Raw genomic sequence first — 23,902 nt, 5'->3', positions numbered from 1 at the left:
TCCAAGCTATGTGTGGAAAGGTGCCGCATAGCACAGCCTTGCAAGCAAGGCAGACACATTGCAGAGGCCAACAGCCATCACATCACTAAGCCAAAGGCCTTATCCTGCTATTTAAGTCCTCTTTCTTTAGTCCTGTTCTGATGCTTTTATTTGACAACATCCACTCACAATGGAAGACCAGACTACGCCTCTTACATTTTCCGAAGCATTGCCAGCTCCTGGTTAAGGAGCTGTTAAGCTGGAGTAGCTCTGTCTCATTTATTGAAGCCTACAGAGAATCTGCTTCTGCTCCCCATGCCTTGCACTGTGCTTCCCTGCTCACCCGGCTTCTTTCTTCCTTGTCCTACTATCAGCCTTCCTTTTCTGCAGCGGTCTCAAGCACAAAGCTGCCACCAAATCATTCTTCCTTCCCTGCACTTTCAGACATGGTTCAGAAGTCTGTGCTGCCTGAAATGCACTCTCTTTGCTGCAGTACCCTCTACTCCATCATAACTGCACACAGTAATTCATTTTCCCTCACTGTTTTGGCACCTGCAAGAAAATGACTTGAAAACCACAGTGTCAAGTAGGACTCCTGTAACCAGCAGTTGTGCCCTTTTGGACAGCATTGGGGACCAAGGCAAACCATGTCCCATGTCAATTTTACCGTCTCAGCTTTCCCCTTCCTCTGGTGTTTTCTAGGCTTGGGAGGGATGTGCCAGAAGGCCCTCTCACATATGGGTTAAGCAGTATTCATCACTACAGATCAAAAAGGAAGTGGATTTTTCTTAGCTTCTACACAAAATGTGAATAAAAGTCATTACTCTGAAAGAAATCATCTTCTTCCTTCTCTGTCTCCCCTGTCAGACACAAGGACTAATGGCCAACCAGGGGCCATGATAGCATGACCCCATGGGATACCTCGGAGAGGAGAGGAGAGGAGAGGAGAGGAGAGGAGAGGAGAGGAGAGGAGAGGAGAGGAGAGGAGAGGAGAGGAGAGGAGAGGAGAGGAGAGGAGAGGAGAGGAGAGGAGAGGAGGGAAGTTGAGTGTTTCCTGCAATGTGGCTCAATGTGGCCTCGTGAATGGACAGAGTGAAATACGCTGTCTGTGGGGGAGCAGGTTGAGAGCTGTCAGGAGCAGCTGGAACATATATACACTGTCATGGCTTTTTAGTGGCATGGGACATTCTGCTGGCTGTGGGAATGCTGTAGAGGCGTACCAGCATTTTGCTGAGTAAGTGAGGTGGGAGCCCTGTGTGTAAACAGGGTTCAACCACTGAGTGAGAGAACAGGCTGTTCCCCCGAGGGAAGCTGACTCTTAGCTGCACCCAACCTCTGCAAGGCTTTGTAGGTCAGCGTGGGGTGAGGTTGCTAGCTAAACACTTTGGAAGTATATTCCAGTTGAATGTGTACATTTGTTGGATGTCAGAGAGAGTACAGCTGTGGTTAAATACCATTTCTTACTCTGCATACAATTCCTAGATGTCCCTGTGAGGTTATTTGTATTATTGAACTAGGGCAAGAGAACAGGAACTCTACCAGGGATGCTCAGCTGAGGGCACGCAAGAGCAGAACAGAAGAAGACAAGGAAAGACAACCAAGACGCCAGAAAAAGATGCAGAGGCAGAACTGCTCCCAGCAGCAGGTTTCTTTGCTGCCTGTAGTTGCGCGTCTGTGCAGACAACTTCATCAAGCAACAGGGGCTGAATAGTTAAGCACAATACTTTATCATCTAATGCAGACAAGCAGGGGAGAGAAAAGATCACAGGTCGTATGATAGGGGCACATGTTCTAAATCAGTGTCCCAGGAGCATCATATTGCCAACATTTGTGTTACCTGAAGATGAGTTATTAGAGAGAAAAAACAATACCATTGGCTTTGTAAAAAGGTAGACCAGGGAAGTGCAAGTCAGTCTGAGTGAAAAGGATGCTAATGGTGAGTACCAGTTCTGGTCTCTGTGCGCCAAGAGGGAGACAGAAATAGCTGGAGAAGGAAAACATAAATATTACCCAGACACTAGCAAACAATCCTTATAAATAGCTGCATGGGAGCTCAGCCACTGGCTGCAGAAGGGAAGGTAAGGGGTGATGTGATCCCTGCACAGGAAGACATGCTTGGTACTTGTTGTGGTGAACTTTGTAATAAAACAGAAGTCACAGAGCAAGAGAGAATAGCCAGAAGGTCAAAATTAGATGGATTTAGATTTCAAATAAAATGTAACATACTCAGTAGAAGAACACAAGCTACAAGGAAATCTCTTCCCTCACCATTGCTTGACATACTGAAGGTCAGATTAGATAGTTTTTTAAAAGATGTGCTTTAGTCCAGATGTGGAAAAAACATTTGCTTGTGGGAATGTCAGCTTGGATTACTCTGGCATCTCTTCCTGTTTTGATACCCACACATTTGTGAACCAAATAAGTTCTGCCCTTCTTCTCCCTCCTGAGTGCTCCTCTCTCAGCAGCACAGCGAGGGCCTTCACACTGTTCTCAGCATTCATTACAGCACCATTAGCTCTGCGATACGGAAATGAGCAGGTTCAAATAGCATGCCTGTGTGTTCCAACCAGGTGTGTGTGGGGATGTGGGGGAATGATAGAATCACAGGATGGCTGAGGTCAGAAGGGACCTCAAAGATCACTGAGATCCAACCCCTGCCATGGGCTGGCTGCTCCCCCAGCTCAGGCTACCCAGGGCCCCATCCGTGGCCCTACACACCTATGGGGATGGGGCACCGACAGCACTGTTCAGCAGTGCCAGGGCCTCACCACCGTCTGAGTAAAGACTTTCTTCCTCACATCTGACCTAAATGTCCCCTCTCTTAGTTTAAAGCCATTCCTCCTTGTCCTCTCTATATTACATCACGTAAAGTATCGCTCTTCTTCCTGCTTTCCACAAAATGCAATCAGGCAATTTGTTCTCTTCTGGCTTACCAGTAGTCAGGGGTTGTTTTTCTGTGAAACATCAGGAGCCCACGGAGGGGAAGCGGAGAAAACTTTAAGTGAAAGAAGAGAACTCCTCTTAGGTACCGGCTGAACTGTGCCTGTGTTTGGGGTCAGACTGATCCCCCTTTGCTGGTCTTTGCCATTGGCACTTATCAGAGCAGATTGGTGCAGACCTCAGCACTTTAATCCTGCTTTCTCTAACAGTGCCCACGGTTATCGATGCAGGCTCCTCGGCTTATTCATTTATTCTAGGAAGTTTCTAGGGAGGAGGGAAAAAAACAAACCAACACATCCTCAGCCGAGCAAAGAAGCAGCGAGGCACGTCTTGCTGCGGGCAGGTGCTCGGGAGGGTGGGAGCCTCGATCCCGGCGGCACCCCCGGGTACCGACTCCATGCCCGGGTACCGGCCCCATCGCCGGGTATCGGCCCCCCGCTCTCACCGCCCGAGGCGCCGCATCTTTCGGGCGGGGCCACCGGCGGGACCCCGCCCGGCCGTCGGTCCCCGTCGTCCCCATCACGTGTTCGGTGTGCTGCATTGTGTTCGCGGCGGAGGGAGGAGGGCCGGCCGTGTCAGTGATCAATGTCATGACTTCCTCCCCGGGCCGGAGCGCTGTGGGAGCGGGGCCGGAGGAAGCTCGCCGATTGCCGGGGAACGAGGCGCGGCCGCGCACTCGCGGACCCGCGTTCGGAGCGGGGGGAAGATGAGCTCCGGGGACGTCGTTTGCACCGGCTGGCTCATCAAGTCACCTCCCGAGAGGAAGCTGAAGCGATATGTAAGTGAGAGCGGAGCCCGTCCCTGCCCGCGGGGCTGCCGTTCCCGGCGCGTCCCGGCCCGAGCGGACCGGAGCTGATGTCCGTCCGTGCGCCCGCGGGCTGCGGTGCCCCGTCCGCGCGTCTTGCCGGTTCCTCGGGCGCAGCCCAGCTGTTGTTATGCAATGTGCTCTAGGTTAAAAACCGCAGCTCGCTTTCAGTTAACGTTACCGTAGCCAACAGCCTCGTAACAAATTTCGGACGCATTTTCCCCATGGAAGAGCATGAGCCTCCCTGGAAAAAAAAAGAAAAAAAAAAAAAAAAAAAAAGAAAGAAAGAAAAAAAAGGGGGGGAAAAAAAAGGCAGCACATTCCATTCGGAGGCTCAGCTTTGTTAAGATGCCTGTAACGCTCGCTAACGGCCGCGGTCGGGATACTTTAATGTAGCGGCTCAGTGCGCCAGAGGCGGTCACTTAGCGGTGCTGCCGGGGTGGCTGTGCAGGGGAGCGGGGAGGGCAAGGGGCCGTGCTGCCCAGCCCCTGCTGCCCCTGGGTACGGGGGCTGCCGCTGCTCCGAGAGAACCGCTCCCGCTCCGCGCTGCATCTGTTTCTCTGAAAAAAAAAAAAACAAAAAACAAAAAACAAAAAACGGGTGTGCGTTGCAAACATAGGAAACTGCATCTCTGCAGAGCTGCAAGGAAGGCATAAGGGTAATATCCTTAACAAAAAAACAGAATAAACTCGGGACAGCAATAAAACCGTAAGCCCGCCGGGCGCCGTCCTGCGCCCTGATGCTCGCCGTGCAGGTGCTGCCGCTTTGTGTGCCCTCCCGGCCTGCCCTGCCCCGGGCACTGCGCTGCCGCCCGCCTGCCCCCGCTCCCGAGCGCAGCTCACGTCATACGTCGTATTCGCTTGTGTTTATCAGCGTTTTTTTGGCCGGACTGCTGATGCGAGCTTTTTCGCATCGTGCGAGGAATAAGTGCCTCGTGAAGAACGTGGCGGAGATCGTTTAGCGGTGTATTTGTTCCATTCGGCTAAAACCAGGAGAAAGGAGAATTTGCTGAGGTTGGGATTTACTTTTAACTTACTCTAAGCTGGAGTTTCTTCTCTTTGATGGTAATACAGCATTGAAATGGCCGAATATTTGCTTTGTTCCACTGACGTTTTCCAGTTCTAAAATAACCACGGCGATGTGTCTCAAGGGAGCTGCAGATAAAATCTGGACGTGTAATTCTCATCGTGTGTTGTCCCGGGGGTGCTAATAGCTCTGTGCAGCAGGCACCAGACACTGCAGGAGCCACTGATTCACCCAGCTGGTACCATTAGTAACTCTGTCACTGAAGCTATTTTTGATGACTCAATATTCATAAAAGGGCAAAGTAGAGAAAACAGAAAGTGATAAAAGCTGGGGTTTGAAAGCCCCCATTATGCACTCAGGGGGACGGCCACAACAGGAGCTCAGAGTAGAGCAGCACCGGCTGCAGCCCACTCCCATCTTTTGCACGGCATAACTTGGTGCAATGGCTCTGTGCTATTCTTCCAGCAGGAATGACCAGATTAGCTGGATCTCTGCAGATTAGGCTTTGTTTTCTGATTAGGAGGATGAACTACTCCTTTGTCCACAACAGGAGAAGGAAAAAAATCTGCTGTAAGCACAGCTAAGGCTGGTGTCCCCTCTCATATGACTGGTGACACAGGAGATGCTGCAAACCAAATGGAAAACGTCTCTCACGTGCTACAAGCCGTTGCGTTCACTTCTCACAGTTCCACCAGCGTGGCAGCTTGAGCATCTCACTCAGGGCTGGAAAGCAGCACAGCCAAACCACGCTGTCTGCTTGAAAGCAATGGAGCTGGAAAACAAAGCTCGCTTCAGTGGGCTTCAGGAGGCATCAAGCATCAGCCTGGTGCTGGCTCCAAGGAGCAGTCACACATCCCTGGCATGGCAGCAGCCCTCATGCCCTGCTGGCACTGCCCGCAGCAGAGCTGGCTGGGAGCCCAGGGGCTGCCCACCTCCTGCAGGGTCCTGCTGTGTCACCTCCCAGCCCTGAGTTCAGCATCAGGCCCAAGCTCTGCCTGAGCACAGATCCCTCCTTACTCCTCAGGATCTACTCATCACTAAGAAAGTCCCATGACATTCATTGGGATCTGGGCAAAATGATGAATCTGGGAACTGGGACCTGCAGATAGTCCCCCTGAAAGCCAGTGGGAATGTTTAATGTTTATAAAACCAGGGCAGTGTGCCTTTGCAAAATGGGACCCTAAAGACCAGAGAGTGCCCTCCTTTTTAATTGTTCTCTAGTGAGTCCAGTCAGGTTTTCTCTGCATAAACAAGGGCAGGATTTGGCTCTAGGTTAGCAGTTATTTTCCAAACTTTGAGAAACAAAAAGCAGGTGTTAGGAGTGTGTATTTTTCCTCTAAAGTCTCGCAAAGCTGATGCTCTCAGTAGTACTATTCTTAGAAGTGTCTTATCATTCCCTAACAAAGGCTGCTCCCTTACATGTGCAGGAAACGAACATGAGATTAATTACCCGCATGTAACTTTCTGTAAAAACAGAGCACTTAGTGCTAAACGCCCAGAATTCATTAGAAAGCACAGGGAGCCTCACTCCAGCAGGCAAATACTCTGAAATAATACTTCTAATACACACAGTTCTGCTCCTCTGCCTGACACTCGAAATGTGAATCTGCCGTAGCAGCCTGGCTGGAGAGGCAGAGGACTCTCCTGGGAGAACTGTGGGTGTTTGTTGCCGTTCTTTGTCCCCCATGTGTGACCTGAAAGCTGTGCTGCTCTCATTTCCCCACTTTGTTTTAGGGTCTTTTGCCCTCTGGGGCCACGTGCGCTGGGGGCACAGGGGGCATAGGGGAGCTGGGTGTGGGGCGGGCAACAGAGGAAGAAGGCGCTGTGCAAAACTGGGAAGTGGCATGGTGAGGTGAAGTCTGTCCTGATCGAGGCTGAAAATGCACTTTCAAGCAGACTCAGACCTGCAGAAGGAAAACTTGGCCCCATTGGAGATGTCTGTTACGGGCATTGGTGGATGGCAAGTACCAGACTGTGCAGGAAATTAGATGGTCATGGAAGAACCATCCAGTGGTTGCTCAGTGCCTTGTGTTAGAGCTAAATGCTTCCAACCAGGGGGTTGGGTTAGTGCAGAAAGAGCCTCAAGGGGGAAAAGTGTGTGTTTGTTTGTTAAAAATAAGAATTGCAACTCTGAGGACAGTGTTGTAGCTGTGTTCTGTAACATCAGCCTTCAAAATCGTGCTTTACGTCGCTTTTCTAGTTGAGATGTATCTGATCACTGAATTGTAACAGTTGTTTTCTGCTTAGCGAAATAGGGAGAAAACTGCTTCATGGTGTGGAAAACAAGGGCATTTTACAGCCAGTGCAGAATGTCACAGCAAGGGAAATAAAAGCCTGGCAAGGTCACAGAGGATGCTTAATGAAGCAGGAGATAAATGCCATGGAGAAGGTTTATTTTTCATGTGCTGGTAAGGAGATGGAGATTAGATTTTTAACAGGCAGATAATCTGAACCCATCCTTGAGCTGTAGTGCTGTAGCTCCTCATGCCCAGGAGCAGCAGTGGCAGTCAGCAGACCTGCCTGCTGCTCAGAGTGTGCTCCTTAGGTGGGCTGCAGAAGGGAAGGCTGAGGACAGACACTTGCTTGGTGCGAGTCTGTGTGGTTCCATTAAGCCAGTGCTGCACAGCTGTACCCCAGCTGAAGAACTGTTTTTAACATCCAGTACTGTACAAACTGATGATGGAAGACCACTTACTTGCTCAAAAAAACCCAAACCAACCCAAGTCTCTCGCTTTACACGATGAACTGGATTCTTTAGACACTATTGAAAATCAAAATTCCTTCTCAGCATCTCTAGAACAAGAGTCCAAAATGAAACAAAGGGGAGAAAACCATGACACTGCCCCTGCTGGGAGATTGGCCAAGACTTGACCATTGTGCCCATCGCTACGGTTGTACGAGATAAGAGAATTTAGATGACTTCCTCATTTTTAACTGAAGGTCTGATGTTTATCAGGAGTGCAAATGGGAAGTTACTGGCCACTAAGAAGAAAAAGTAAAGTAGAACTATAGAAGAGTTTGCTCAAGTAATAGGAACAAGAATCAGTCAGCACAGCAAGGGGCAGGTGGGATGTTGGGCTGCTCTCTGCTCTAGTGTTGTCTGGCGACACTGCCATGTCTGTCTAAAAGAAATCCCCAAGTGCTGTGGGAACTCAGATACTTCTGCTGCTGCTTTGGATGTTAAAAAATAAAATAGGGTGTTACTTCTGTCCATCAGTCTGTTCATTTGCAGAGGTTCCTACCAAGCCTCTCGTGCTCTGCCCTCTCCAAACAGAGAGCGATGGCCACTTTTCATACCCTGCTGGAATCCACATCTCCAGCTTGCAGTTTTGAGAGAGTTGTACACCAGATGAGGACTTGAGTATAGAAGCTGCTGTGTTGCGAGACTTACATACCCTTCTTTGTGAAACACTGCAGACAGAGCTCGCAGGTAAAACATCAGCAGCAAATGTATTTTAGAGAGGAGCTTCCGTCCTTAAATGTTCATGATGAGCTCAGTGCAAATCGGACCACATTCCGCCATTTGACCATGCTTTGGTAGGTTAAGCACCATGTTTATTCTAGACCATTTTCTTCCATCTTAACTGTATTTTGGTAGCTCAAATATAATGTTTAATGAGATAGGCTGACTTCTAAGAAAAAGTAATTTCTAAAAAACACTGCTGTTCTTGGCAACCTGAGTATCAGAATGTTAAGCAGAATAACTTCCCTCAGACTATTTATTTGGGTGGGGCTGTAATAGCTCTGAAGCCCCAGTTTAATCTTTGCCTACATGTTTTCAGTGCACAGGAATGTCCAGCTATTGGTTTCTATTCAAAACAGAAACCCACGACTTATCAGTTCTTTGCATTCAAAAGCAAAGACTTAAAAAAACATGTTTGAAATTGAGAAGGAAATGTTAACTTGAGTGGTAATTAAACTTGTGATACAACTGAAGGTATATTGGGGGGAAAAAGCATTGAAAGTAGCACTTGGGTGAACTGTTTGTTGTAGCATGAAAACTGCAATGTGAATAAACACATTACTTTTATCAACGATGTGTCAAAATGCTATGAATGCGCATCATGCCAATGTGATGTTTTCAGGCAGAAGGGTAAGTTTACTCCTATAGCATCACTTTGTAGAGAAACAATCTCTTTGTTTGTTTGCTTGTCCTTTTCATTTGAGTTGGAAATGAATTAACAGTGAGATAAGACAAGGAAAGAATGCCATGTTTGAAATGGAATTTGCATGTCAAAACATTACAAGCAGTTAATAGATTTTCCTCTTTCTCACCTAATTGTTGAATAAAATGCTAGATTTCAAGCTTTTCTTATTTTCTGTTTTATAATATTCCTCACTTGTTCTTGTATGTGTTACATAGGGAAAAAAGCCCTAAAAGACATGCAAAGTTAAGTTTTAAAACCTGATGCACAACCTAATACTTGATATTTGTTAAAAAATAAAACAAAACCAGTGTCTAGCCTTCACAGCAGCAAAACATTCTCTTTCCTTTCTGAGCTGAACTCATTAGGAGCTTTCTAATAGCCAGAATGAAACAACTGTTCTTAGAGATTTTGCTGTTCTCCTTCCTCTAAAGTAGCTGATGCCAGAAACCCCACTGAGCCCTGCAGTCAAAACCACCTCGCAGCTTTCCACCGAGCCTGGAGCAGTGCGTGTCAGCTGCTCAGTATCTGTTCCTATGGAACATTTGATGAAAAGACAGTAAAATGTCATTACCAGTATGAGTTTAAAATTACTTAAATGAAGGTGTTAATTTAAATGGAACTTGGATTGACGCCTGAAAGCTTTTGACTCATTTTTGACAGTACGTTTTAAAAGACAATAGTTTCTGTGAGCCTTGTTAATGGCAAATATTATTTGCCCTGTGAATCCCAAGATTCGGGGACTGTGGGTTCTACATTCGAATTTCTGTTGAGCAGAATAATGGTCGTAATGGGGCCCTTTCTGAATGTGCAACTGTTGTAATCTCAGCAGAGTGCAGAGTTTGCGGACAGTCTGTTTTCACATACCAGACTTGCAAACTGTTTGTGGAAGGTCAAGGATCTTGCAGTTGTGAAGACATTTGTTCAGGCTGACAGGAGCTGGTGGTGCCAAGAAGGAGAAACCAGCAGTTGAGAGCAGTTGTCCATTTGTTACTTGCAGATTTCATGCTCTGCGTGATAAAGCCTCTAAAACTCACAGAAGCACTGAGCTGATGCCTTGTGAAATCCTGGTCCGCAGGGGCTGGGCAGGCTGGGCGCACGTTCCTGTAGGTGGGAAGGCACACGTTTGGGTGGTCGTGTGCTGGCCAGAGCTCTGCAGAAAACACTACGTGAAGAGGTACCAGCTGGGCTTACAGGAGCAGCGAGGCCACACGTGCATAACAGGGCCCACACTGCTGCGTGAAGCACTCGCTACCACTCCAGCTACTACATCTGTGTTGTTTACTAATATTTATAGTAGAAGCTCTGCAATCTTAAGTAGTTTTATTTTTAATAAGTTCAGCATTTTGAACCCATCTTAATAAACTGGTTAAGTTCTCACTGAGGCTTAAAAATAAGTAGCACTGCTGAGGGAATTGCTTTCCTGAGATACTTTGGCACCTTGCTCCCACTGATATGGGATTTGCAAAGAGTCCTCAGGCAGTACCCCTCTGACATGACGGGTGCTTTAGAGCTTTCCGCTCACTTACTCTTCCTGTAGTGAGATCTGAACTGCCAAACATTGGCTGCAGATGGGACCATTATGCCTGTTTCACTTCATTGCCTTCTGTAGCGTCCCTTCTGGACAGATCACCCTGATTGTCATATCACCCTGAGCTGTAGATCACAAGATAATGGGAAACAGTTCTTGAAAAATGAAGGGAAAACACCAAATACATTCCATCATTATTTCATTATCCTCCCCAAACTCCCGCTTTCTTCTCTGCTGAGCCTGAGAACTGTTCGAGCTGAAACATCACTAGGACAAGCAAACAAGAAGGTCAGGGGCAAGTAGGACTTACACAGCTAGGAGCCATCTCAGTGGTGACTCTGCCCACTTCCTTCAGGCATCTCTCCACTGGCTTTGCAGGCTGGGAACCTCATAGAACTGGCTTGTAAAAGGGAAAATTGAAGCATTTTTTGTAGCATTACTAGACTGTAAGGCCTTAGCAGTTTTCTTATGAACAACATGTTCTTTTTTTTCTGTTCTTTTTTCAAATTCACAACTGAATGTACTGTTGCTATGTTACTGTGATGGTGTGTAGGCTGCTAAATAAATAGAGGCAGTTTAGTCCATGCCAGAAATAGAAAGACAGGTCAGAGGTGACATTTGGGACATGATGAGAAAAAAAGAATATATAATTTCCTTCCTATCATTCTCTTCAGCCTCATTAACCCCAGGCTGCTTAGAAGGAAATTACAGCAGAATTTCATGGTATGTGAGAGTACTTTAGCAGTAGTAGTCAATTTTTAAATTGATACCTATGGAGGTTCACTGAGAGTTTTGGTTTTGTTTCTTACTTGATCTAACTTTCAAGGGCAACTCTGGCAGAAGTGTGACAGCTCATGCACTTCTGAACCGAGATGCTGCTCCAGGACATCTGGGGGATGGGGCTTTGCTGAGAATTCTCTATGGAAAGGTGAGCTGAGGAGGGAAAATGAGACAAAAAGAACAAGCTTTGAGAAAACACGCCTCTGCAAAGCTAGAAACAGGAAATCTAGTGCATTCAAATTCATTACCCTTTTTGGGACAGCCTGGCAGGTGACCAAGGCCCAGGGACACAACAACATGTGTAGGCCCTCACACAAGTGTCCCATGTGTGTGTACCACACATGGGTACACATTTGAACCCTTGGACATCTCACTTCTATGCAGGATTGTGAAGATGCACAAGAGCTGGGTCACACTCACACAAAGGCACCTCCAATGGTGCCCCCAGCTGTGATCACAGCACAGCCACCAAGGGAGCTGTTATAAACAAATTATTGATCCAGAACAAGAAGTATCTGATTGCCTTGTGAATTAGGAAGAGGCCCACAGCCAAAACCTAAACCAGTCTGGTGGAGGCAACTCCTTAGAGATTATTTTTTGTGGTGCTTTGTACCTCCACAAATCTCCAGCCCTCCTACCAACAAAACATGTAAGTGTACTCCCTGCCCAAGAGACCTTTGGATCTAAAGTGGAAATCTGAGGCATTCCAGAAAATCCCACATTTACCATAAAACTTAAAGAGGAGAACTAAATTAAAGGGTACAGCAAGAATCAGTGATGCTAAGTACACGTTTCCTTGCTCCTGAATTGCAGGGATTTTGTAATTCTTTTTTTATTTGTTAACACTTCTTGAAAGGAGGGCTGGAATTGGAATGGCTAGGAATATTTCTTTACATGATGGATTTGCATTGCTGGTTTAATAAGAAGCTTTACTAATTTTCAGCCAAAAGCCAATCCCTGGTGCCTTAGACCTTGAGCCATGTGCATGGACAAGGTTCAGTGTCAGCACACGACCACCGGGGTCATTTATTTATTAATGTGAAGAGTTTGGTTGCTGCCATGTTTGGAGACTTTTTTTGTGCACAGCCAGTGTTATGTTCAACCTTATGCATAGAGAGTGAGTGCCACAGGCTTTCTTGTCCCCTGTGGAGTTCAAGCTCTGCTTTGAGCCCACTCAAATCCTGTACCCTTACCAGAGGTTGCATTTATCTCAGACTCTGAAGAACAATTACTATAATTTATCTGTTTTCAGAGTGAATAGGATTTTACCAGGCATTTTCTGCATGGAAATCTCCAGCCAGGAGAATTGCAACCTACAGCCCATCCTTTCCAGGCCTCTGTTGTTCACACTCAGCAAATTGCTCAGCCTTCACCATCACCAGCAGCATTGCTAAATGGAAAGGAGGATGAATTACACCCTCTGCAGCTCTGTTTTGTTCTTCTCCTAAAGGACCTATTTGTCTCTCATTGTATTTCCAGGTCTTTTGTACTTGAAATGATCTTCAAAACTCTATAAATAAATTTGGTGTGCTGGAAGGTGAGTTAAAGCTCTCTGCCATTAGTGTATTCCTAGTGGGATGTGATAACATTTGACTCTTCTCTGAGTTGGGGTTAGTAGCTTGAATGTTAAAACTGAACAAAATTTTGTCAAGAAGAAGATGCCTGACACAGCCAGATTTCAAGTATACTATAGCTAACCAGGGGAAGTAAAAGTCTGTTTACACTGCTGCTTTTAGTCCCCAGGGGCTCCCCTTACCACAGCGCTTACCTCGTGTTGGCCTCAGAGAGGCTTTGGTGAAACCCACCATCCAAGAGCAGGGAGACACAACCTGGTTACAAAGAGCTGGGCAGAGCCTGTTTGAAGATGTCACTGCGCTGGTCTTTTCAGAACAGGGATGAAGAGGGAGAGTCTCAGAGATCCACCCAAGTGATATGTCTCAGGCACATTTCTAGGCAAATGAGTTGCATGCAATTTAACAGCATGGGCTAGGTAGAGATTTCAAGTGTCAGCCCTAGTTCTCATTGTTAAGAACTTACTGTGCACCCACAGGCACGTTTTGGTTTGACTCAGGTTCACTGGAGTTGGAAATGGAATGTGGATCTCTATATGATCATAACATTGTGGATTTTAGTTTAGAGGCTGGGGCTTTTTCTGAAGGCAGAAAGTGTTTAACACATCATCTCTGCTTTGGAATAAAAGAGACAGGGCAAGGGAAAGCAAACTCAGATAGAAGGCTTTCGTGTATTGACAGTTCAGGTACACAGGATCATTTTGTAGCAGGGCAGCCAGCCATTTCTGGCTGCACATCTGTCTTGCTGCAGTCAAGATACCTGCTTGGATTAGAAAATGGTCATGCAAATTCACATCTGGTTCAGTCTCAGAGTAGGTTCAGATCTTCATAGGTCCCTGCTGGGATCAGCAAGAAAAGGCAAATGATGCTGCAGAGCAACAGCAGCAAGTAGGCACGGTGATGCAGCACAACTGAGTGTAGACCATTAAGCAAGAAACCTTTGTTTTACTAAATACGTTGCAACCATGATGGACAGTAAAGCCAAGTAAGCACTGTCTTTAATAAGCTGCCGGAATTGAGCAGGTGTGCAGTCAGACTGGAGCATTATATCTGAAGCTTTCATTTAAATTTATCAGCTTGCACAAATCTGCTTGAAAAACCTTTTTGTCCTCTCTGAAAGAATTTCAGACATAAATATTTGGTTAGATTCATCAGAAAAAAAAGAAAAAAAAAAGAGTCCTGAAATAGAAATGACATCTCATGTTCTTTAGTAATATCAGAGCTTACGGAGAAACCAGGAGCGAAAAAATGCAACAGTCTCAATTTCTAAATCATTAGGACTGCACTTCTGGGCGACATTCAAATAACCTGAGCAGTTTTCCCCCCATATTCCTTACTACCAAGAGCAGCACCTTATGACTTGTGATAGCTTGCCTTCATTAAACAGTGAAACTGAATATCAGAATTGAGCACCAGGCTTCTGTCTTCAGTGGGATATCAGCTTTTGCATCAATTGGGTCAACAGAGATCAAGGGCAGAGCTGTGATTCTCAGCAGCAATGGGATGGGAAGAGGAGGGCTCTGCCATCATGAGAGCTCCAGGTAGTGCCAGTGAAACTAGGAGGTGTGGTGTGAGATATGGGATCTGCAGTTCTACTAGCTTGTAACTGGAAACTGAAAACGGTGGATGTTAAAATGCAGAGTTAGTTGATTTTTTGTTACGTCTTTCACACAAAATGTTTCCATTCAAAGAGAGCCAGACAGTTCTATGGTGAGCAAGCAGTTACACAGAAATCGATAAGTTCTTCAAAGGAGTAAACTGTCACCAAAAAAAATTTCACTTTCTCTTTGAGAGATAAAATCTGTGCATGGCGGAGCCATTTTTGCTGTGCGTGGTATGAGATTTGCATGACTCACAGCCAGAAGCACAGCGAGGGCCTAGAAGTCATGCATGATACAGAAGGTGCTGGGGATTTCCCATTGCATCTTTGAAATGGTGATCCTGTTTGATGGGGCAGCATCCGCAGTGGGAGGCAAATGCAGGTCACATCTCCCTGTTGCATTAAGTTGTTCATCCAAAGAGCATGAGACAAGACAGAGGCTGCTGAACATCTCCTGCTGTAGCCACCAGCCCCAGTGATTCCAGTTCCTCCAGTAGTGAAATCCAGTGGCCAGAGAGATCACATGCACCTTCCCTGACAGCTGCAGCCTTCTGGGAGTTTTAGAGAATCACTCATCCACTTCAGAATATCTCAAAAAATCCATTATTTGTTTAAAAACCAACCTGTCTGCATCCCTCTTTCTCTAGGACATCCTCTTTGCTTGCTTGCTGGTCTCCCTTTGCAGCTATACCATTCAATCTAGATTCTGGAAAAATTATCTTCAGAACTAATAGCCTACAGCAGCCGTTGCCAGTTTGCTGTCACGTTGCACTGCCACACACTATCAGTGGTGTTAGCAGCCGCCTTTTTCTCCTGTGGTTTTCTCACAAACCTCTTATTCCATGGATATATATTCCCATGGGAAACGGCAGTAATCCAGGCTTTGTGATACAGCAGAGTTGTGTCCCACCAGCCCACTTACAGATAATGCTGGTGAAAAGAAAACCACTACGTTGTCTCAAGAAGCTCGACTTCCAATGCAGTCTACAGGAAGATTATATACACGTACTCTGACGCATGAATTTAAACCTATATTATGCTCATAAATGTCTTGCTTAAATGTTCCTAGGACAAGTAACATGTTTTTCCTTTATCTTAAGCCACGTTTAGACAATATAAACTAAACCAGGAAAAATGCTCTTTTTTCTGCTATCAGTGTTCCCATGGCACAGCTATGGCAGCAGATACGTGGAAGCTCGGCTGTGCTAGTAAAACTGCAGAAAAGCCCTTGGATTCAAACAGTAATGACAAGAGCAGTGGTAATCCCCACTTCCCAACGTACTGTCTTGACAAAATTCCTTTCATTATCTTTCGTCTTAAGACCACAGTTCAGTTTCTGTGGATCTTTTGCCCTTGCTGTATTTATTTGAACTGCAAACAAAGAGATCCTTGAATTCCTCCTGTATTTGTTGTGGTCCCCCTGGAGCCAGCGCTGAAGCTACCAAAGGCACTGAGCTTGTCGAAGGGGAAACCTCAGCTTCCATCTGGGTGGGCCGGTCATGGGGCCAGCTGCTTCTGGGAGTCCTAGTGATGGTAGATGGGATGGCGTGGAACCAGCATTGGCAGCAGGGATATTTCACTATGGGACCTTTAAAGTGCCCTTAGCAGAGAGGCTGCTATGTGCTGGGGATACACAGGAAGATGTTTTTTTACAGAAAATTATGTGCCATAATAATGGTCTGCTGTAATTACATTCTGTACATACGGCAGCCAAACAACAATTAAAATATTCTGGATCTGTATTCGCTGTTTAAGTAACACTCTCCAGAGTATCTGCCAGCTTGTGGACTGTGAGTGAAAGTGGAAGGTTTTGTGTTAGCAGAGGAAAAATTCAGCATCATCTTCTGTTTTACTGTAAGGATGTTAAAGGCTGTGTTATTCTGACTCACATTTATTGTATGTGGAGTGAATTTCTGGGACACTGTACATGCTTACTGCAGAACGGTTAAATAGGAAATAGTGAAATCCGCCATGCATTTTACATAACTCTTTCTTTCATAACACACTTGTGCAATAGGAGAGTCAGAATGCAATGTTCTGACCATGTTTCCTCCATGCTTGAAGACTAGTGATCATCTGGAAAAGTAAATGTTACCTGAATTCAGTGAATCACTGTGGGACATGTACTCAGTGAACTGACCCAGTGAAGAAATCCCCTCCAAAGAACCAAAAACTTGTTTTATTTGCTTGGGTAAGATGGTTTGTGTCAGGAAGGTACATGACAAGGCAAAACCAAACTAGTTTGCCACCATTTGTATTTGGAGATGGCACTGGTCGTTACCAGGGTCTGCCCCTGCTTTCAGACCCCATCCCTAGCTTTGTGGGAATGGCAGCAGCCCAGGAAAGTAACTGAAGAAGGCTGCAGAGCAGCAAACAGAAATGCCTAAATGCTGGAAAAACAACCACCTGCTGCTTGAAGGTCTGCTCTGAGAGCAGAATCCCACTGGTGTGAATCCTCTGAGTGGGGCTCAGTACCCATAGTTCCAGTATGAGCTGTCTTACGGCCACAAAATCCACAGGGCTACTTTGTCCTCTTTGCTTCAGTACAGACATTATCAGGCCCGGTTTTCATTCTTCTGCTTTTGGAGGGGTCTGAAGGGTGAGAGGACAGGCTGATGGCTGCTGACAAGGGCTCTGCCATCACAGATACCCTTCTGGCCAGAGCGCTTCCAGTTGCAGTGCAGCCCACATACAGGGCGCCAGCTACACGCGGTTATCACCCTGCTAGAGCTGGGTGGTGCCTCCTCTTCCTGGTACTGCTGTCCAGATCGTCACCTCCCTGCAGAAGGCCCAGGCAGCTCTGCTCCCCTCTTGTTTTGAAGTGCGTGTCTGATGGTGTCACACAGTCAGCTTGATGTTATTCCTTGATTTGCTCAGCTTTTTGGTCATGGATGTCATAAATGTCATCAATTGCTAATTTCGTTTGGTTGAATAAGAAAGAGCCTGGCCTTGTACACATAGTACTTTTAGTGGGTTAGATCTTTAGTTCATAGTTGCTTTTTACTTAATATGTTGTTATTGGGGAAGTAATGTGGGTCTGCAGGCAGCTGCACTTGGCATGAAGACCCTGGAGCAGGACAGAGGCAGCAGCTCTCTGCTGTGGCAGTGCAAAGCAAAACCAAAACATGAGTCTTACACTCAGTGCACCTGTAGCTTTTCACTGCATATAAAAGTGGGAGTTGTTTTATTTGTCAGACAGGAGTGAGCACAGAATCTGCCTCCAAGGAGGATTCTTGGCTTGATCAAATGCAAAGTCCTAATACAGCTGCTGCTTCCTTTCAAGGGAATCAGATTATTCTGCTTGATTTTAGTGAGAATTGAAATAAATAAGTCATCATGTATGCATTGCAACTCCATGACAACTGTACTACAGGAATACAATAATAGTGTCCTGTATGCACTGTAATACTTAGCTTTAAGTACTAACAAAGACGTAGAATAAAATACAAACATATATGATGGGTTTCAAAAATGAGTTCAAACAATCAGTAAGACCAGAAGCTCTGTGAGTGCCAAACTGCTCTTTTTATCTATGGATCATTATTTCCAAGAAAGAAGTAACAATTGTAAACACTTCCAAGCATTCGTCCCTTTGGGTATAAGGGTGTGTTAAACAACAAAAAAATATTCTTCGTGAGCAGAAAAGAATTGTTGGCCAGGGGACTTCAGGAAGAAGTGAATAGCGAACTTAACTTAGCAAACTAACTTAGCGATCTTAGCAAACCATCATGAAGAAGAAAATTGCAAATGGTCTTATTACCTGGATCATGGCAATTCACCATGAACCTGAGCCTTTAAATGAAGTCTTCTTCGGGGTTAAAGAAGGTTAAGGAAACCAACTAGAAATGTCTTTTTGCAGTAGATTTCAAAGCAAGAGATGTGATTACTGGTAAGAAAACTGCAAATACGCACAGAGGTGGAAACCACAGAGCTGGAAATCAGGCCTCTGCTAAGCTGGGTCAGATTCTGTGCTTGATTACACTGCATGAATAAATTATTGGAAGGCACACATCTAGCTTTTCACAAGTGAGAAAATAATTAAGATTTTTTTTTTGCCAGGCAGGCCATAAACGTGCAGAAGAGCGTGATGCCATTAGTTTGCCACGTTACTGCTTTATGGGTGTCTTTTTAGTAATAAAGTAAAAAATGTCCTGCTGCTTCCAGGATGGATGGTAAGAGTTTTAAGACTGAATGAGTTTTCTAAGTATCTCAATCTATTTTGTTTCCCATGTCACCTCTTTGATGATGACCTTATGATAGAAAGTAAAACAGTATATCAAAGGTAGGGTAAATGAAGATCAGTTCTTTGTTGATGTGAGAATTAAATAGTGGCACAAGAATTGCTTCATCTAAACCAAGAAGCAGATAAGAAAGTCATAAAAAAAAAATAATAAGGTTGCTTTTTCTTTAGTATCTGCTGGAACACAGCTGATCAAATGTTGCAGCTTCTGTAGCTGCCTGTTGGCAGCAAAGGCTGAGCAAAACTCATTGCGTTGTGCGCTTTGTATATCAAGACCATCAAAAAATTCTTCCTTGCCTCCTTTGGAAGCTTTGTCAGTTTCCTCCATAACTCAAGGGAAGAGGCTCCATGGGATTTTGCAGTGGCTTCCAACACAGCAAACAAGACAGTATTAGCATGTGATTCTTACCGGGCCTTGTAAACCATTTTAAAAATTATTTTCTACTTATAAAAAGCTTTTATGTTATCAGTAGTTAAACTCTCTCAAGCTCACGTATGTCCTTGATTCTTACCGCATCTCTTCGCTTACCCTTTAAAAGCTTCCCAAGTCCATTAGCACCAAAGCCTTGTTCTCCAAAGGGCCAACATTGCATACTGCATGACTAGTGCACTTCTGTGAATTTCTCTTTAAGAATCTGCTTACTTTGGGCCAGTTTGGCACTTCAGCATCACTAATCCTCCTTCTCACCAGCAGGTACTTGACCGCCCAGTTGGTTTCATTTGAATTGAATAGTTAGTCTGAGAGGTTGAGGAACCACGTTTGCAACACTCAGCCTCGTTCATTGGACAACTGTGGTGCAGTCTTTACTTGTACACTGCATCCTAGCGAGTCACATTTACAAACCGCTTCTCTGAAAAAACAGGGTGAGAAAGAGTCATAAGCAAAGGAGAAGAGTAGGAGTAATCCCGCATTCGGATCTAAGTTTGTGTCAAGTGTAGGATGCAGTTTAAAATAAGAAGAGATAATAGTTGGGGTTCTGTTGTTTCTTTCCACCTCTTTGAAAAGTCAGCTTTGATAATATTTCTTACCTCTTAAAGAAAAAGCAAATTCCAATGACGGACTTTTGCTGAAGTGTTTCATCAGTTAAAAATTAACCTTGAAAGTATAGCATGCTGTGTTTTTCACTCTGCGTTTATTTCTATTTCATTTTTTCTTGTCTGACCAGAAATGGGTAGCATGCAAATCTCCTTGTGTGGTTTAAACAAATAAGCCGTGAAATCTAAAAACAGAAAGCAGTTACTGCTTTCTGTGTACAACCACTGCTTTCAGATGTCTCTTTTGTGTCTGCTGCTGTTTGTGACTATGGCTCCATTTTTACTCAAAAATAAGCAGTTTTCTGCATTGTTGGGAAGGAGGGATCAAAGCAAGGGATTTCACTGGCCTGGTTTTATCCTTGAAAGGCAACTCCTACAATATCCCTGCCCTGGCAATCAGCAAGGACCCAGGGAATGGCATGAGGATGGACCTTGCCTTTTGCTGCAGAGCAGAGAAGATTTGTTATTCAAAATGTCAACTAATCTACAGTAGAAATCCACAAAGGTTTCAAACACAGTGTCCATCCCCGAATTCCCTTACCAACACCCATGGTTTCACAGTTGTTCTTCCTGTGTGCTGTTCTCAGCACTGTTGCAGCGTGTAACAGCCCAGTGACACCACACAAAACCTGTATTCTCAGCCAGGACCACCCTTCTGGGGACCACGTGCAGGAATTATCTCAGCCTTTGCAAGACAAAATTTCCCTTTGCTCTGCAACTTGGCTTCCAGACTGCAGACAGCATTTTGCATTGGTACATTCTTGTGAAAGCAGAAGAGAAAAGTAACTTCTCTTGATTTTTCCTTTTCCTCTTTAGTGTATTAGTTTATTTTTCTCAATTTGGAACTTTTGGATTGAGTTGATCTCTGATTATTCTCAGTTAGGATGAAGCACATGACGTTAAAGAATCGTAAGCTGCATTGGCTTTGCTTCTCTAGTCCTGAAAGGTTTGATAGAGAGTTTTTGTAGAGAATAAACAAACACTATTAAAGAACTGATGACCATTCTCTTTGTTTTAAATATATGTCACCCTTTATATCCAGAGTTGTGAGGCATTCTTTGCACTCTGAGAAGTCTCCAGAGGGTAGTTCAGTCATTTATACAATTAAAAGTTAAGCATACTTGAGTTGAAACCACTTTGTTCTTCGTCTGTGATTAACTGGGTGTCTCACATTGCCCCTTTATAATAATGGTAAAGATAAAATATGGTAAATTTTGACTCTTAGAGAGAGGGAGAAGTTGAAGATATCCAGAATCCTTTCCCATTAGTTAAGAAAGTAGTATGGAGATAACCCTATAAAGAGGTCCCTTAAAATAAATAAATAATAATAATAAAGTGGATTATGGATACAGAGGAAGAAAGATGAGCTCACAACATTTATTAGCCTCACATGGATTTACAAATCGTGTCTCATGATATTCTGGTTGGGGTTGCCTGTTGTTTCAAGGCAGCTGTGCAGGATCTATCCCATGGGAAGCATCTCCCACGGATGGAACAAGCATCTGACAGCATCTGCACTGAGCTCAGTGCGAGCGTTTGCTAGGTGGCTGAGAACTGTACTGATTTGTTGTCTTCATAACTATAGGTAAAAAATAAAAGTGTGATTCAGAGCTTGGCTTCAGCTGACCCATGGGTTGAGCTGCTGTTTGTTTTTGTAATTTCTATAGTTACACTGGAAGCACTTTAGGCTTTAGTTATTTTGACTGCTGAAATCCAGAAATAACGAGCTGGAATAAAAGTGTTAATAGCCTGATGGCTGTGTGAGTCATAGCATAGTGGCCTTTGAGACAAAAGAGAGATTGCTCTGAGCACAGCAGTGGATAAAGCCCTTCCTCTGCACAGCCTGGCTGCAAGTCTGATTTGAACTTCCTTACTCAAAGTACAAACAGCTTTTCTATTTGTACATCCCAAGCCACCATATGCCAAGATCCCTCTTAGATACAAAGAAAATGAATGGACCGTTGCAAGACCTGCAGAGGCAAACCCTGCCTGGTGCTCATTGCTGCACCCTGGGGAGATGTCTTCTTCTGTCCAGGGAGAAGTCAGGCACTCCTGTTGGCTTTGCATGGCCCACCTGCTACTCAGAGTTTTTGGTCATCCAGCATTCAACACTGAGAAAGATTTCCTCATGTCTCACACACACATTTGTGTATGGTGCTTGCATGGCTTTCCATGGTGCCTCGCATTCACGCAAGAAGAGGAAATGTCCGCTCAGTTTCATGACACTATACCCAACATCTATGTAACAGATGAATACTGTGAAATTGCATCTTGCAGAAAGAAAAAAGAAGGTGGTTTAATGGCAGTTGGTCAGAGTCAAGATTTTCACTTCATCTTGCCGGGCACTGAGCAGGCTTCAGGTAGTGAAAATGGTGGGGAGGACTTGGACTGCAGCCCAAATGGATTGGGCTCAATTCCTCAAAGTATTTTAGTTTAACTGAAGCTAAAAGACTGTTCCTGAGCTTGCTGCAAAGAGTGTGATTACATTCTGGTGCTGGGTTCTAAAGTGGGAAAGAGATTTGGCTATAAATGATATGGCTTTTTCAGTACCTTCAGGAAGCAGCCTGCATCAAAACACTTTCTGTCAGGTTGAGTTTGGGAGGTTAAATAGTTAAATATTTATCCTTCAGGATAAATAGATATCGTACCCTTTGGGATGCCTCTCAGGAGAGAGGGCCTTTCCTAATGCTTCCAACCATCCTGAAGCCTCAGGACCAAAATGCTCTAGGATGTTTGTTTGTTTGCTCTGCATACAAACTGCTCTTATCTCACATCACTTTTTGTGGGACTCAGCTAGCAAAAAAAGTGTCTGTGAACTTCACGCTTCTGCTTCTGGCTCCTGACACAATCTTTGCTTCTTGTGCTCTGTAGATGGAGCAGATCAAGTTGAGTTCTGTTGTTATTGTGAAGATACGGTACCATGGGCACAGTTTCCTGCTCTGTGGCCAAGCCAGGAACTGGGTCAAGCAGCAAAAGCAAATTGTTGTCTAAGTGTGAGATCTGTGCCTTCAGGAACAGGGCATGGGCCGAACTACAGATCTCTTTTTTTACAGACTTTAGGAACTTCAAAAGAACACATGTAGATGTTCAGCACAATCTAACACTTTTGCTGACACCAAATTTGTCTGCTGCCATAAGAGTACCTCGATGCTGGTGATCCATCAGATCCACTCATTGCCGTGGTGTGGGATCCCCAGTTAAATTTGTGTCAGAGGACTGAGTGCTTTGTTTGGAAAAGTTAACAAATCCTGCAGTTCTTCACCGTGGAGAGTGAAACTGTAGGGAAAGAGAGCTGAAGTCTGAAGCAAGGCTGAGCAACAGATGCTCTGTTTGCATCATTGTTTTTCTAGGGTAGCAGAGAGCCTGAGTCTTCAGGGAACTGAGCTGCAGTGTTTTGAATTGATATTTGTGTTGATTCTTTGGGGAATCCACTGTTGGTTTTGGGCTGGTATGCTGCTCTCACACCTACACATTGCATTACGTTGTAGTGCACCACAGGCCTGCTTCACACGTACCGAAGTGTGAACAATCATGCCATTAGCATGGTCTTTTCAATAGCAAAACTGATATTAGGCATAATTGCATATTGGTCCTTAAATAAAGAGAGAGGTGTGTCGGCAGTCACCAGCTCAGGCTCTGCTAACAGGGCAAGAGGGAAAAACCCACACGTATGAGAAAGTCAGAAGAATCTGTCGACATGAATTGTTCTCATGGTACTTGTGATGATATATGGTGGTTTCTTACCACACAGCAACCAAAAGAATCAGTCAAATTGTTGGAATGAAAGTGCGATGAGAAGGACTAATTACTCAGCCCTCAGATGCCTTTTAAATAGTGGGTGAATAGATACTCTGTGCTGTGACAATCTATCACTCTGCTTTTGACATAAGTGATTGGGGGTAGAAAAGGAGCACTGCACGCAGCACTATTTATCATGGGCTGCATGTTTTCTTCAGGCTGGTAGCATTTGTACTTTTGTTTTTACTTTCAGCTGCTTCCCTTAACTAGTCCGATCCCTTCGATAGAGTTTCCCTATATACAGCGTTAGCTGATGATGATGAGTGTTATCACAGTTTGATCACAATTTTAATGAGAAGGTAAAAATCTATACATTCAATTAGAATGTATTGATATCTTTTTTTTTTCTATGGGCACTTCTCATTGTTTTCAGCAAAATACGGTCATTAGTTGCTGTTGAATGGTTTACCACTAAATGTAGTTTGAAGAACAAACGTGGCACTTATTTTTGC

The 23,902-nt window shown here is 44.8% G+C and overlaps 1 protein-coding gene across 3 annotated transcripts in view; it reads left to right on the top strand.

The window, feature by feature from the left end:
• The first annotated feature begins 3,283 nt into the window (after positions 1 to 3,283).
• GAB3 (GRB2 associated binding protein 3) overlaps positions 3,284 to 23,902 on the top strand; it is a 53,001-nt gene continuing 32,382 nt past the window's right edge. For 2 of the 3 annotated variants that reach the window (XM_015860814.3, XM_015860813.3), the window contains exon 1: positions 3,287 to 3,697. In XM_015860814.3, the coding sequence (XP_015716300.2) occupies positions 3,317 to 3,697 (381 nt within the window). In that variant the 5' untranslated portion in view covers positions 3,287 to 3,316. Of the gene's footprint in view, positions 3,698 to 23,902 lie in introns of all 3 variants that reach the window. The other variant, XM_085546279.1, reaches the window with a different exon arrangement.

This window comes from Coturnix japonica, chromosome 4, assembly GCF_054131305.1.
Source record: "Coturnix japonica strain WE chromosome 4, WE-NBRP24, whole genome shotgun sequence".
In the NCBI taxonomy this organism is placed as follows: Eukaryota; Metazoa; Chordata; class Aves; order Galliformes; family Phasianidae; genus Coturnix; species Coturnix japonica.
This window is presented reverse-complemented; position numbering and strand designations above follow the sequence as displayed.